At 38.9% G+C, this 13,359-nt stretch overlaps 1 protein-coding gene across 2 annotated transcripts; it reads left to right on the top strand.

The window, feature by feature from the left end:
• Positions 1 to 2,149: 2,149 nt before the first annotated feature.
• On the top strand, positions 2,150 to 4,100 carry nkx2.1 (NK2 homeobox 1). Of its 2 annotated transcripts, XM_036542971.1 has the most exons (3): positions 2,150 to 2,516; positions 3,427 to 3,890; positions 3,960 to 4,100. In XM_036542971.1, the coding sequence occupies exons 1-3, from the start codon at positions 2,150 to 2,152 to the stop codon at positions 4,098 to 4,100; spliced, it is 972 nt and encodes a 323-aa protein (XP_036398864.1). The 2 variants fall into 2 exon arrangements, with proteins under 2 accessions (XP_036398864.1, XP_036398863.1); XM_036542970.1 differs by having other exon boundaries at positions 3,427 to 4,100.
• Positions 4,101 to 13,359: the final 9,259 nt, after the last annotated feature.

Here is a 13,359-nt window from a genome sequence, read left to right as displayed (position 1 = left end):
GTACATACATAATAAGCAGGGCTGTGAGCAACTTTAAAAATTGCTTACATTCGTCAATCATAGTTGAGGACAGAACTTATTGGGTACTTAATAGCTACTCGCAAGTAAACCCGTACCATTTTCCAAGAAATATAGCCAGGGAGTATTCTGATGTTCCAAAAGTAGCCTGATCAATCAAGTATAGATTTATTATAGAATCGTATAGGCCCATATAAATCTTTAAGATCATTCCCTTGGCTTTAAGAGGAGATACTGTAGCCTGTACAAATGGCATTTTAATTTCAAACTGAGTAACATCATATAGGCAGTATTTTATTTTCCTTCACCTCATAAAATAGCAATGACCTTAAGATCAGCAGACTAAGGGAAGCACTGTATGTTGAGACGAGAAGAATAGACAGATGGTTGCAGTAACCAAGGTGGTTGTAACTGCTGTAGAAGTGGCCTATTTCAAGGGTGTATCAAGTCTAGCTTCCTCGCAGGGTGACATGGAGACCCTGCGACGTAAAATTATTAATTATGTTCTATAGAGGGGAGGCAAAGATTGAAAATATTTCCACTTTCACATCATCGCTGTGTGACTTCACCATATCTAGCCAATCGTGCGGAAATAAGACGAATCAAATTCCTTTAATATGATGACTGACAATCGACCAAAAAAAAAAAAAAAACAGAAAAGTAAATAGCTGTTCTAGGAGATATCTGCTCTTATGTTGATTACAGTATGAAGTACTTTATCTTTTTAGCTTCAATTTATCATCTGATTCGCCAGCTCGAACATGTGCTCACAGCTTGTTAGACGAGGTAAACAGTTGTTTGCCAGAAAGTTTATTGCTCTAGCTTGCCACAGACAGCAGTGGCAGACCGCTGCCAGTTTAGCCTTCACTCGCCAGTTCTCAATGTAGTCTAATACCACTTTCAAAATGAGAGCGAAAACGCACATAGGCGAAGTGGAGATCATTGTGTCCAGTGAGAAGACGGTGCAGAAATAGCAAACCTATGCGACCGCAGTAGAGATGCATTATGCTGTAGTGGTGGCAAAATGCATATAATTTGAACTTTCCCTATTGAGCTATATGACGTTGACAAGCACCATCATTCAGGGCAAATTATGGTCTGACAAATACGACAAGTAGCACTGAGCGTTTTGTATTTGCTTAATTATCCCTTTAGCTAACTCGCACACCTGCACATAACTTCTTATGTTATACAGCCTCTATGACCGGCTCTCCTGCATAGTTCTGTCAGAGAATACCTTGAGCTTTGTATTGGCTCAACAGAGCTAGCTGGTGGCCGGGCCAAACTCATTTCTACCAGCGCAGCAATTAAATTGGATTAACATTATCTTCCTTGCGACCCCTTTTCTCCAAAGGTTATGGTGGGTTTTTTAACCGAGGATTTTTAAGATAATTATTCACAAGTCTGTGTAATATCGGGTGTAACTTGAATTCGCTTTCATAGTCACTTTACAAATGAATATTTATTAATTGATTTTGGTAACAAATCACATTGTAAACAAGCGCACTCACTATATGCATCCCACAACCGCAAGAGATCAGTTGAGCAGTTAGTATGTAGTTGTTATGCAGTTAATATTCATTAATTTGTTGTTGTTGTTGTTGTTGTTGTTAATGATAATGATGACGACGACGATGATGATGATGATCATAATAATAATAATAATAATAATAATAATCATAATAAATTATAGGAGTAGTAGTAAAAACATTGGGATTATAAATATTATTATTGTTCTTGACAGAAGGATTTTTGCTATGAATTGCGCGTAAATGTTAACTTTGAATCGGCAGAACAGCATTCATGACAGGGGGCAACTCAAAGGTACCTTGCGATCAACACGTAAGACAAATTATGCCGGGGTGTGAGATGGATAGGGCTGCTTTGTATTGTTGCCCTGACTGCCGATGCCCCGCCTCTGATGGCAGCCTTAAACCTGGCGCCCAGCTGAAACAAACGAAAGCCAGCCCTGAGCCTCCACTCAATCCAATTAAGGCGGACTTCAGCCACTCTCATAGGTGTTCATCCAGAAGCATCGACGCTGAGACAACGGGTACAGAGGGCTTTTACCAAAAAAAGAGGGAGAGAATTTGCCCTGCCTTTTAATTTCCCTCTCTCCAGCCGCTGAACAATGTCGATGAGCCCCAAGCATACGACTCCTTTTTCTGTTTCCGATATCTTGAGTCCCCTTGAGGAGAGCTACAAGAAAGTAAGTATGGAGGGTAACAACTTGGGGGCTCCTCTCGCCACGTATCGACAGCCGCAGGTCTCACAGGCGGCAATGCAACAGCATCATATGGGCCACAACGGGACGGTGTCCGCCACTTACCACATGACCGCAGCTGGGGTATCACAGTTGTCACACACCGCAATGGGAAGCTACTGTAACGGCAATCTGGCAAACATGAGCGAGCTTCCGCCTTACCAGGACAGCATGAGGAACAGCACCCCGGCCACCGGCTGGTACGGAGCCAATCCAGACCCTCGCTTTTCTACAAGTAAGTGGTGTTTAGGTGTCGCCAATTATTTAATGCATGTGAGTGTCGCTAAATAAAACGATTTGTGAGATTTCAGTACAGAGCCAGGAGTGAAGGAAAAATACTACGGAGTTAACAAGTTTTCTTTGTTTATTTTTCCAAAAACAATGTCAGATTTTTTTTCTCATTAAAAACGGATTCTCGATGTATTCACGAATAACCAAGTTTGAATTATTATTATTATTATTATTGTTATTAATAACCTCTGCTGAAAGTATCACCTCCTCCATAACCACCTTTTCACGTATATGTTGAAGGGTATTGTTTGCGCTTCTGTCACACTAATGCGTCAGTAACAAACCGAAATACTATCATTGCTCATTGAATGGAACGTGCTCCAGTCGTTCATAATCAGGTGGGCTAGATCTAATGATTTTAGTGAAGTTACTTTTAGCAGACAGACCTACCTCAGCTCCACATTGACTTAAAATAATTTCATCAAGAGCACGTCGACGATGATGTTAAATCATTTACAGCGTCACTTGAATTTCAAATTGTGTGAATAGTTATATTTTTAATGGGTCTATCATACATGTCAGCGTGCGTTGCATTATAAACACCTGCGCGAGTATTGCACATGTATGTTCGCGTGTGGGTGTGCATGAGAGAGGGAGAGAGATTAAAGCTGCATTTTGTTTAGAATTAAATTCCACGATGCATACAAATGGGGTTGTTTTGCTTTGAAAATCTGCATTAAAGGTATCAACGTATTCTCACTCAAATGTTACAGCTTTGCTTACGTTCTTCTTTTCAAGTTGATATACACCCAGATTTCATGACGATAGAATACTTCTTATTATTCGTACTATTATTGTTATTATTGTCATTGCGTCTAGCACTTCCAGTAATTAGACATTCTCTCTTCTTACAGTCTCTCGTTTCATGGGTTCATCTTCAAGCATGAACATGAGCAGTATGGGCAGTCTAGGGTCCCTGGCGGACGTGGGGAAAAGTATGGGCCCACTGTCCAGCACCCCGCGGAGGAAGCGGCGGGTGTTGTTCTCACAAGCTCAGGTTTACGAGCTAGAGCGACGGTTCAAGCAACAGAAATACCTCTCTGCGCCAGAGCGAGAACACTTGGCCAGCATGATTCACCTCACTCCGACCCAGGTTAAAATCTGGTTCCAGAACCACAGATACAAAATGAAGAGGCAGGCCAAAGACAAGGTGTCCCAGCAACAAATGCAACAGGACAGTGGTTCGTGTCAGCAGCAACAGCAGTCGCCCCGGCGGGTGGCCGTGCCCGTGCTGGTAAAAGACGGCAAGCCGTGTCAAGGGGGTACCCACACGCCAACCTCTGCCATGCAGAACCACCACCAACAGGCCAGCAATGCGATGATCGTATCTAGTAACAGTTCGACGATGGGTCAACATCAGAGTCAACAGGTGGTAAGCGCGGCCCACTCTCCAGATTTAGTCCAGCACTCCACTACCCCGCCGTCTCTTCAGACGCAGGTGTCCGGGCTGTCCCACCTAAACTCTTCGAGCACTGAGTACGGCGCGGCCCTTCCGTGCTCCGCTCTGTTATACGGCAGGACGTGGTGACAAAAGCAACAGCATTTATATATCAGAAAACATTGACCGTGCGTTTCCCACCATCCTAAAGTTTGCTTCTTTTTTATTTGAAGAAAAATTGGTTTACTTTCAGCTGGATATGTAGACGACTGTCAGGGAACCGAGAAGAAACTGAATAAACCAAGAAATAAGTGTTGCCAAATGGAGGCGCAAATCCATGATCATCCGGGATGGAAGTATTTATTTTGATTTAAACCGAGGGCGGGTTTATCCCCCAGACTAAATGTTTCAGAGGAACAGTACAATACTTAAAATGCATTTCTGTGTGTATGTTGGGGAACAAAACGAACGAATCCCATTCGAAGCGGAGGACTCAGTTGGGCTTTCTCAAAACTATTTAAGAGAGACAATATGTCTCCGATTTCTAATAGATTTTTATGTAACACGTAGCTTGTATATTTCTGTAAAAGGTTTCAATTGGATACATAGTTTTTAGTAATCTGTATATTGTACAAAGTTTTTATCGACATTGAAGGTTGCTTGTATTATATTTAGGTTTCATCGTCATTTGTACGTTTCATTTCCTTGTAACTTATATAGTTATTTGCCATAAATATAGTCATACAAACATATTAATAAATTATGAAAATAAAACTGATATCCCTTTATTGAACCTGGTTGTAAGCTTAAAGTTTTTCATATCGATTTACGTACGAGGACGATTTAAAACGGCTAAACGTAACTAGGTGAATATAGCAGTGATAATGACTTACTAATAATCATAATAATAATACACTTACGCTATTAATATTAAAAGCAGGGGTTTATACATTTCGGTGCTGGCGAAATAATACAGAGGGGGGAATATTGCATATGGCGTAACATTTTGAGTAGAAATGATAAAATGATAGACCATAATCTCATTCTAAAATCTCATAGTATGAAAACAGACATATGTCGTGTCGGATGCTTCGTCAAAGTTGTGTTTATGTTTTGGAAAACAAAGCATGTAAGAGTTCTGTTCATATCCATCTTTTGGAGAATATATTGTTTCTAAACAATTCCAGACAGTAATTCAGTTTTCATTTGTCGTAGTTAGCTCCTGTTAGAAATGAAAACATATTATGTCAAACAGTGTAGACCAGCTTTTGCACCACCTGCGAGTTCAAAGTCCAATCACGATGGAGTCTATTGTTTGAGGTTAGGTAACTCGGCCCACAAATGCCATATCAATGTCGTAATGTCGGTGCTGTACATGCCACAAAATGTATTTTTGTCCAAGAGTCATTAGTAAATTCTCACCACTCTAGTTTTTCAATAAGCAAAATCTGTTCCCAACGCGAAATAGGTCTCTCAAATCACATAAACCACATACTTATATGAATGGGATATTGTGTACATAATCTTATCTCGTTTAGATCAAGATAGGTAAACTCCGCGCACGGGCTTTTGTAAAGTAGGCGCCTCTTTGTGTGTGTGTGTGTGTGTGTGTGTGTGTGTGTGTGTGTGTGTGTGTGTGTGTATTTGGTCTCTATTTGGGTGTGCATGCGCGCACATTTCGCGTGTGTATGACTCAGTAAGAGTGAGTTATGGGTTCCTTTTTTGAGCAATTGAGGTAAAATAAACATTACTAAAAGAACATTTATCAGTGAAATTCTTGACTAAACAAACCCATTATTTTTAATAATTCCAATCCCACTCTTATCGCGGTTGTCATTATCAATAACTGGGAGGAAAATGAGGTCTGACTGTTGACTAGGCGATTCTATAAATCACAGTTGCTGTCCTCACTGATTACCGTTGACGCCCGCCATCCAGTTCAATGGTGTTTTAGTAATAAATCCAACGGCGCTATGCTTTATATCTCTGCATTCTTTCGGATAATCATCTTTTACCAAAAAGCGAAGGTAACGCAAGTTATACCAGTGTGTGATTGCTAATATTAATTTACATATTACATTGCTGCTGTGGTATTTGCTTAAATGAATGGCTTGAAAGTTCTACATGTTTCTTCATTGATTTCCCCAGTACCGGTACTGAGTGATCTGTGAAAAAAAACTGACACATAAGTTTGCCTGCATTCGTTGCAGTTATATCAAGACATTGTTTTCATCTCTTGGCTGACATATTTCATGAGAGTACGCACAGGCACTGGCCTTGGCTGACACTCGAGCTGAATATCCACCGTGAGAGTAAATAAATCCTCAATTGGCAGCGTCGACGTTATGTCACAGCATTTCAGACATGGTCAGAATCTCAAGTGTTAAAAGATAATTAACATTGGAAAGGCATAATTCACCGCTGTTTAATTGAAATGGGTGTTTCACGCCATTCTCGAAAATAAATCCCACAGTTAACAGCCAAGGTGAAATAAATTATAGCTACCATTGGGATATATGTATTCCATATATATACACACACACATATATATATATATATATATATATATATATATATATATATATATATATATATATATATATATATATACACACACACACAACACGCAAAGCATGTAATGTATATATGCGTACATACACGATGTGTATATGTACATAACATAACATGCTTTGCATACGCTGTATATTTGAGACACATGATTTATGCATTTGCTGCCATTAAATTGAATTATACGGAATCTAACAAATACTATGCATCGTTGTAGCCTCTAAAGTTATTCACTGCGTGACGATTACTGTTCTTTTTTTCAGCCGTATCGTAACAGCTTATATATATATATATATATATATATATATATATATATATATATATATATATATATATATATATATGTATATAATATGTGTGTGTGTGTGTGTGTGTGACTTTAATTTCTTGTTTAAAGTCGATGTTGATTATCGTACATAGATGATCGTGGTCAGTGAAGAAACCACGACATTTACTTACTTAAGACGCTATTATGTCAGGAATTTCCATCATGTTCTTGTCCAGTCCTAACTCCCATGCACGGGGACAGAGAACTATCCATATCTGTGAACAAACGCGAAAGTAGGTAAAAGCTAAACAAGGAAATTCCATTGTAAGCAGGAAGAATGGCAATTCCTTGCCATTTTCCCATTTACCAAGGCCTGGTTTTAATCCTACTGAAATCCACTTTATACTAATTCTTGTATTGCAACTGGAGTGAGTGCTACTCTTTTTGATTGGTACAAATCATGGTGAGTTCGGAAATTGCTCAAATGAGCTGAATATTCACAAATCGGAAAAGATATAATACTTCTACATAACATCTAACTCTGAGGACAAACTACATTGTTTATGGTACTTTATTGAAGTATAAGAAAGGAGTGTGGTTCAAAAAAATCCAAATAGAATTCAAAGAGAACAGCCACTCCATTTTAAACTGTCCTTCGTTTTGTGCTGCCCTTTTTGGAGGGTAGGCTATGTGTAAAAATGAGTAAATATATCTATGTATGAGCACTGACATTACATTGCCTAATACACAGTATGATTCAATGATACAATACATATTTATCTGTACCGATTTTTGGTGTGGCGGTAGGGCATTATTATTATTATTATTATTATTATTATTGTGGATGTTGTTATTGTTACTGATGTTGTTGTTTTTGTTGTTGTCACCATCGTTTTTGATATTGTTGCTACGTCAAAAAGCATTAGTAAAACGGGTCGCTAACTTTGTGGTTTTTGAAAGCGTGATTTCCGTAGGCACTGTTCTTGCTTTTTAAAAATTTTGCTCATATTTTTTGTATTTTTGTATTTTTTGTAAAAATATGTACTCATATTTTTAAAAAAAAACTTCAGCTTAATTTGTATTTTAAAAACCGATGAAATATTACAGTGTGGTGGAGGGTTAGAAGAAATGTATTGATAAATGGAAGCCTGATGGGCCTTATTTTATGGCCACCATATTGGCTAGTGTGTTTACTTTGCAACGAGCTTGAGTTTCACTTTGCATAATGCAGGCTTTAGATATAGCCTACTGCTCCTTGGAGAAATGTAATTCTGTGTTAAAATTGCTAAAACATCAAATACTTTTGTTTTTTTACATAGTTTTCAATATTGAATCTTTGTACATCTTTATGTTCAGTACAGCCGAAAAATATAAACATATAGCAGACATGGGCAATCATCTCAGAGCTTCTGTAGATTTATGAAAGCTACACACAGCAGTAGTTATCGATTGTATTTATAAATATCAAGGCGTTTAGGCAGTTATAAATGTTATACCCTCCTTCTTGGACAAAAGAGTTGGCTCCCCTTTCTTATATGCTATTCAGGTGGCAATTCTTACAGTTGACCGGGGTAAAATTGTCACAACAGATGGCAAGGAAACTGGTGGTTTATAATTATCGAATATCCTTCAGTCATGCTTTGTCACATTTATTTTCTTTTTTTGCCGATTGCGAAGTTATTACATTTTCCATTACATACTATATAGTTTTGATTGTACGTACATATGTATGTGTGTGATTGTTTGTGTGTATGAGTGATAGAGTATAGCAGAATATTTAAGCATACATATGAATGCCAAACCGTTTAAATTTGTACTCATGGGCGCCTAAAGCCGATGGTTTAGTGACGTTTTACTTATGAAATAATGTTTCTCACAAGTCGCGAAATCCCCAGATCCACTGTTTGTGAAGAAAAAAATAAAAATTTAAAAATCCTGTCAGCGGCTTAACGGCAATTAGACAGAGCTCAGGAGTACACAGGCTGCAGGCTCGACCTTGCGCCACTGTAAGCGCTGGAGTGCGCGGATTTTAATGAGGCGGCTGATTGTAATGGCTCTCCTTTGGGTCTCAGGCATTTCAATCAGTATTACCTTTTGTAGATTTCATCCAATAAAGTATTGCTATAGCTGCGCAGATAGCTGGCGTGTGTCCGTGTGTGAACGGTAGACGTGCGCGTATGGTGCTTGCATTCTGTGTACTTTAATTATTCATGTGTCACCGTCACACTCACTAGCCTACTTGTCCGCGTCCTTCGCGTTACATATTGCCGGAAATACTTTCTTACATTATTTTTGCGCACGTCCACGGGCGCGATTCTTTGGAAAACGGAAAGTGCAATCTGTTTATTTCGACAGGTATAGAGGTCATACATTTTTGTTGGTACTCACGCAACATCTTGAGTACGGAGTTTGCATACATTATCGGAACATGTGTAAATGACAGGAAAAAAGTGTCACTTGCCTGGTCACGTTAATCAACAATCGCAAAGCAAAGGATTGGATCTGGGCCAAAACTCATTATGGATATCCGCCAAAAAAGACCTGCGTTGTTTTGCCTACTTTTTCCCCTAACCGTGTTTTTGCTCAGGTTAGGTTTGCCGCTGTCGCCGATGCTAGCGCTGAGTATGCGCATTGATCTGTAAGAGGTTGGAACAAGCTGGCCCGCGGCTCGTCTGTAGCAAAGCTATGGAGAAACCCCCGCCCCACCATCCTACGTGCACTTCAATCACTTTGCTTTCCACTGCGCAGAACTGAAATCTGCACAGCACTTGCAGTGAAGAAAATAGACCATTTAATTCCCGCCCTTCTGAGGCTGAGAGTTTCTGAGCCTCAGTTCATCTAAATTTTAAGACTTTTATAGAAGTAGGCTGAAAAAACATAAACTAAAGTACCAATTATATCACAACTTCGTGTACATAATCAAGCATTGATTAACAATTTAAAAAATGTTAATTAACCCTTGAACAAAACCTCCACGCTTTGGTACAAATGCACTTGATCTAAATGCCATATTCCTGAAATTGCTTTAATTAGATCAAATATGTTTCACCGGTAGGCATCCTCTCGGCTTTTCACCTGCTGTAATGGAGACTATGATGTAGGGAGGCTTTTTGTTTGGCCCGGCCATCTACAGTTATTTGAGGATCTTACTTTGTACCTCATAATGCTACAAGCCTCCTCTCTCTCTCTCTCTCTCTCTCTCTCTCTCTCTCTCTCTCTCTCTCTCTCTGTGTGTGTGTGTCTGTGCGCGCGCGTTCAAAGTGTGCTCAAAGGTCAAAACAGAGGGACAGTGTTATAATAAAGTTGTCAAATTCGAGTTTCGGCTACGTGGGCTTATAGCATGATGTGAAGTGACAAAATCCACCAGTTCAGCAACACTTGTCCTACAAAATTCGTTTGGAAGTGTGGTAATCTGCATGGCAAGTCATGATCAGTGAAGCGGGGTTCAAGATCACTGTGACCTGACAGAATCATACCACACTCTCTCGTGGGACTCACCGGCTCTACAACCTACTATTAAACGTTCCCGGAACCAAATAATATAGCCTATGTTATATAAGGTTGTTATTTGTAAGTGGTAAAAACAAGAGCAAATAAATCAACAAAATAAACAAAAACCAACACTTCTTAAAATGTTACGGTTGAGAAAGTCGTTTTGTGTAGCAATATTTTATAATTGTCTTTGGTATTGCTCAGTTTATAGTAGTAAATAACATTGTAGTGGCGTACATACTAGACAGTGACTGTTTTTACTCTTCTAAAAACATCAGCGACTAAAAATCAAGGGGCTACCTGTCACGGTAAAACAGGGACACTTAATTTTTTTCAAGAAAACGGCAGCGTGGTTGTACTTATTTAAACCCTGTAACCACAAGGAAACGATTCACCGTTAACATATGCGTTAAAACACTTTTTGGGCTCTTTGAAGGTCACTTCAGAATTAGTTTTTTAAAAATAGGCTTGTTTAACATAACGAGCCTACAAGTGAGCTGAGTAGGCTACGACATGACTTCCAACAGAGAAGTCGCGAACATTACTTTTTTCAAATGTACCTAACATTAAGGGAACCACTGCTAAAGCCAGACAAAGACATATCTTGGATCCTATAGTTCTTTCATTCAGCTTCATTACTGTACAAAAACGCACACCCGCTTCCACGAAACAAACGGAAAGTTAAAACGGGCATGCTTGCTAACCACTGGAGGAGATGCGACAATAGTGTGTTCTTGCGATTTTGTTTCGTTACGTTGTCCAGAAAAGACTTGTCATTTACCTTAAAACCTAGTGTAAATTCAGTCATTCTCTAATGTAATCTTACAGACACCAGTGACTGAGATTCTATTAGGTTTTAGTAATGGTTTTGTTCGAAGCCGCTCTGAATGACCGCGGATTAAATTTGCATGTCTTAGACTCGGTGTGTGGTCTTTGTGTGGAGCTTGTAGCTGTTGAGAATGACTTGTTGGAAGCGTGTGTGCTCTCATCTATCTCCTTTAACAGACACATTGTGAAACTGGGGCCAGTCCTTCTGGCTTCTTTCGTACAATTCTGTGTGAACCCGTAGCAATTAGACCCGAATCGTAGGACAATCATATTTGAGTTCGGGATTGCAAGGTTTGTTTCCCTTGTGTACTCTCATTTAAAATTAAACAATATATTTTAGGGTTTAAGGCAGACCTGTGTTGGAATCTAATTATTAGTGGCATTAAGACCTGGCTTTTTTGTTGAACCAATATGTTAGACCACCTAGTATTCCGAGAAAGAGATTTGTTAAATGTTTTTTTTTTCCTTTTTGTGACTACATCAAGGGTTTTCTGTTAAATTTCCCTTTACCTTTGATTAACGCAATAATTAGGAAAATAAATCTGAGATAGATCTATATTTATTCATAATTAAAATTCAGGTTTATAATAAAACATTACAAAACGTCCGTATAATGACAGTGGACTGATACTGTAGTTAGGCCTAGTAATTCTCATCGATAAACGCATCAGTATAATTTTTCACAATAAATTTCACAATAAATGCCTATGTAATGATATCAGCCTTAAAAGCGTTCATACTCCCAAGCATACTCCTTACTGACGCCCAGATCGGGTGATAAGTTATGACAAGTAACTTCTGCGTAATTGCTACCTGATAAAGTAGATGAAATAAAGAACAATCAAATCCGCAACCATGGTCAGAAGGCATTTTCATACAGAACACGACTGCGTAATGGAAATTATATTATTGATATAAAAAAAACCTTTAAATACATTCAGCCTGGTTTAATAGCACAATTAAGGTTCAGCTTTCACAGTTTTTCGAACACCAAATCTTTAAAGGATTTATGAAATTTTCATCGAGTGGAAAACTTTCTCTAGAAACCTTTCTCTTCGTTGTATCAAGGTGACATGTAAGGAAAGATGTGTATGCAGTAACTGCCTGCCGATGAACAGGTACAGTGCATACACGTCATTGAAAACATTTTAGAGTAACCCTATCTGTATGTTTTAAGTTAATCTGCTGTCCTTTATCTTATTATCCGTATTACGGTGAAGTACGCCCCCCCAGGAATATGAAAAAAGGATTACACCAATGGGGCGTTCCTCGTTTGTTATCCGAAGGTTTGGTAGTATCTCTACCCTTGATGTAGTTGTAGAAGTTACGTTAACATATGAGCACTTGCAGTTAGAACGCACGCTCTAGTAATTACATATATTACTGATAGATTATGTTGCAATGGAGTTGAAAGTGACTGATTAATTCAATCCATCAGTTCAGTATTTGATAGGTGGTAGATATTAATAATAATAATTGAAAAAATGAAGTAGACGTGTTTGTCTCGCTGTCCAAGGTGCTGAAATATGTTCTCAAAATATACCAGTTGATGTGGCAACCTGTGAAAGCACAGCATCCCATGTTTCTGTCTACAGTTGCATATTTACTCAAAATTAATTATTTGACGTAATTGCTGTCAAATGTTTAGATGTACACTCTTAAAAAAATTGCTACTGGAAAGAACGTAACTGATACGCCAATAAGGCAGCGATTCAGTATACTTTTTCTTTTTCCTGAACGTGATCCCTATTTTCCAGACAAGAATAAACAGCCTTCATGTAACGAGGTTCGTATTAGCACAAAGCGCTTTACAGTCACCTGGTGTCTCACATGAATCATCATCAAAGTGTAGATCACACCCGGGTCGTGTCGCAGTCATTTTGCACCAGAACCTTCACTTTGCCGCGCGTCGTTTAAAGTGGGGGCAATGATTTATTAAGGCAAGTGAGCTAGGGCCTGATTATGTGGATGGATTTAGAATTTGGCAGTTAAGAACATTCCAGCTCTGTCTGACAAGTAACATGGGGCCTGTCATTCATGTTTACCATAGTGGGACCTTAGTTTAACGTGTTCATTTTAAAAAGGCATCACTGTAATATGACATTTTCCCCTGGTCCAGATGAAATACTGACCCCACACTGGTTCACCAACAACGAGATCTCCAAGTAGTAGACTATACTTGCAGGCTATGGAGCAGTAAAGCTGTTGGCCTTAAACAGCAACTTAATAATACAACAGCAACTTAACAATACA

The sequence above is a fragment of the Megalops cyprinoides genome, chromosome 12 (assembly GCF_013368585.1).
Source record: "Megalops cyprinoides isolate fMegCyp1 chromosome 12, fMegCyp1.pri, whole genome shotgun sequence".
Lineage (NCBI taxonomy): Eukaryota > Metazoa > Chordata > Actinopteri > Elopiformes > Megalopidae > Megalops > Megalops cyprinoides.
This window is presented reverse-complemented; position numbering and strand designations above follow the sequence as displayed.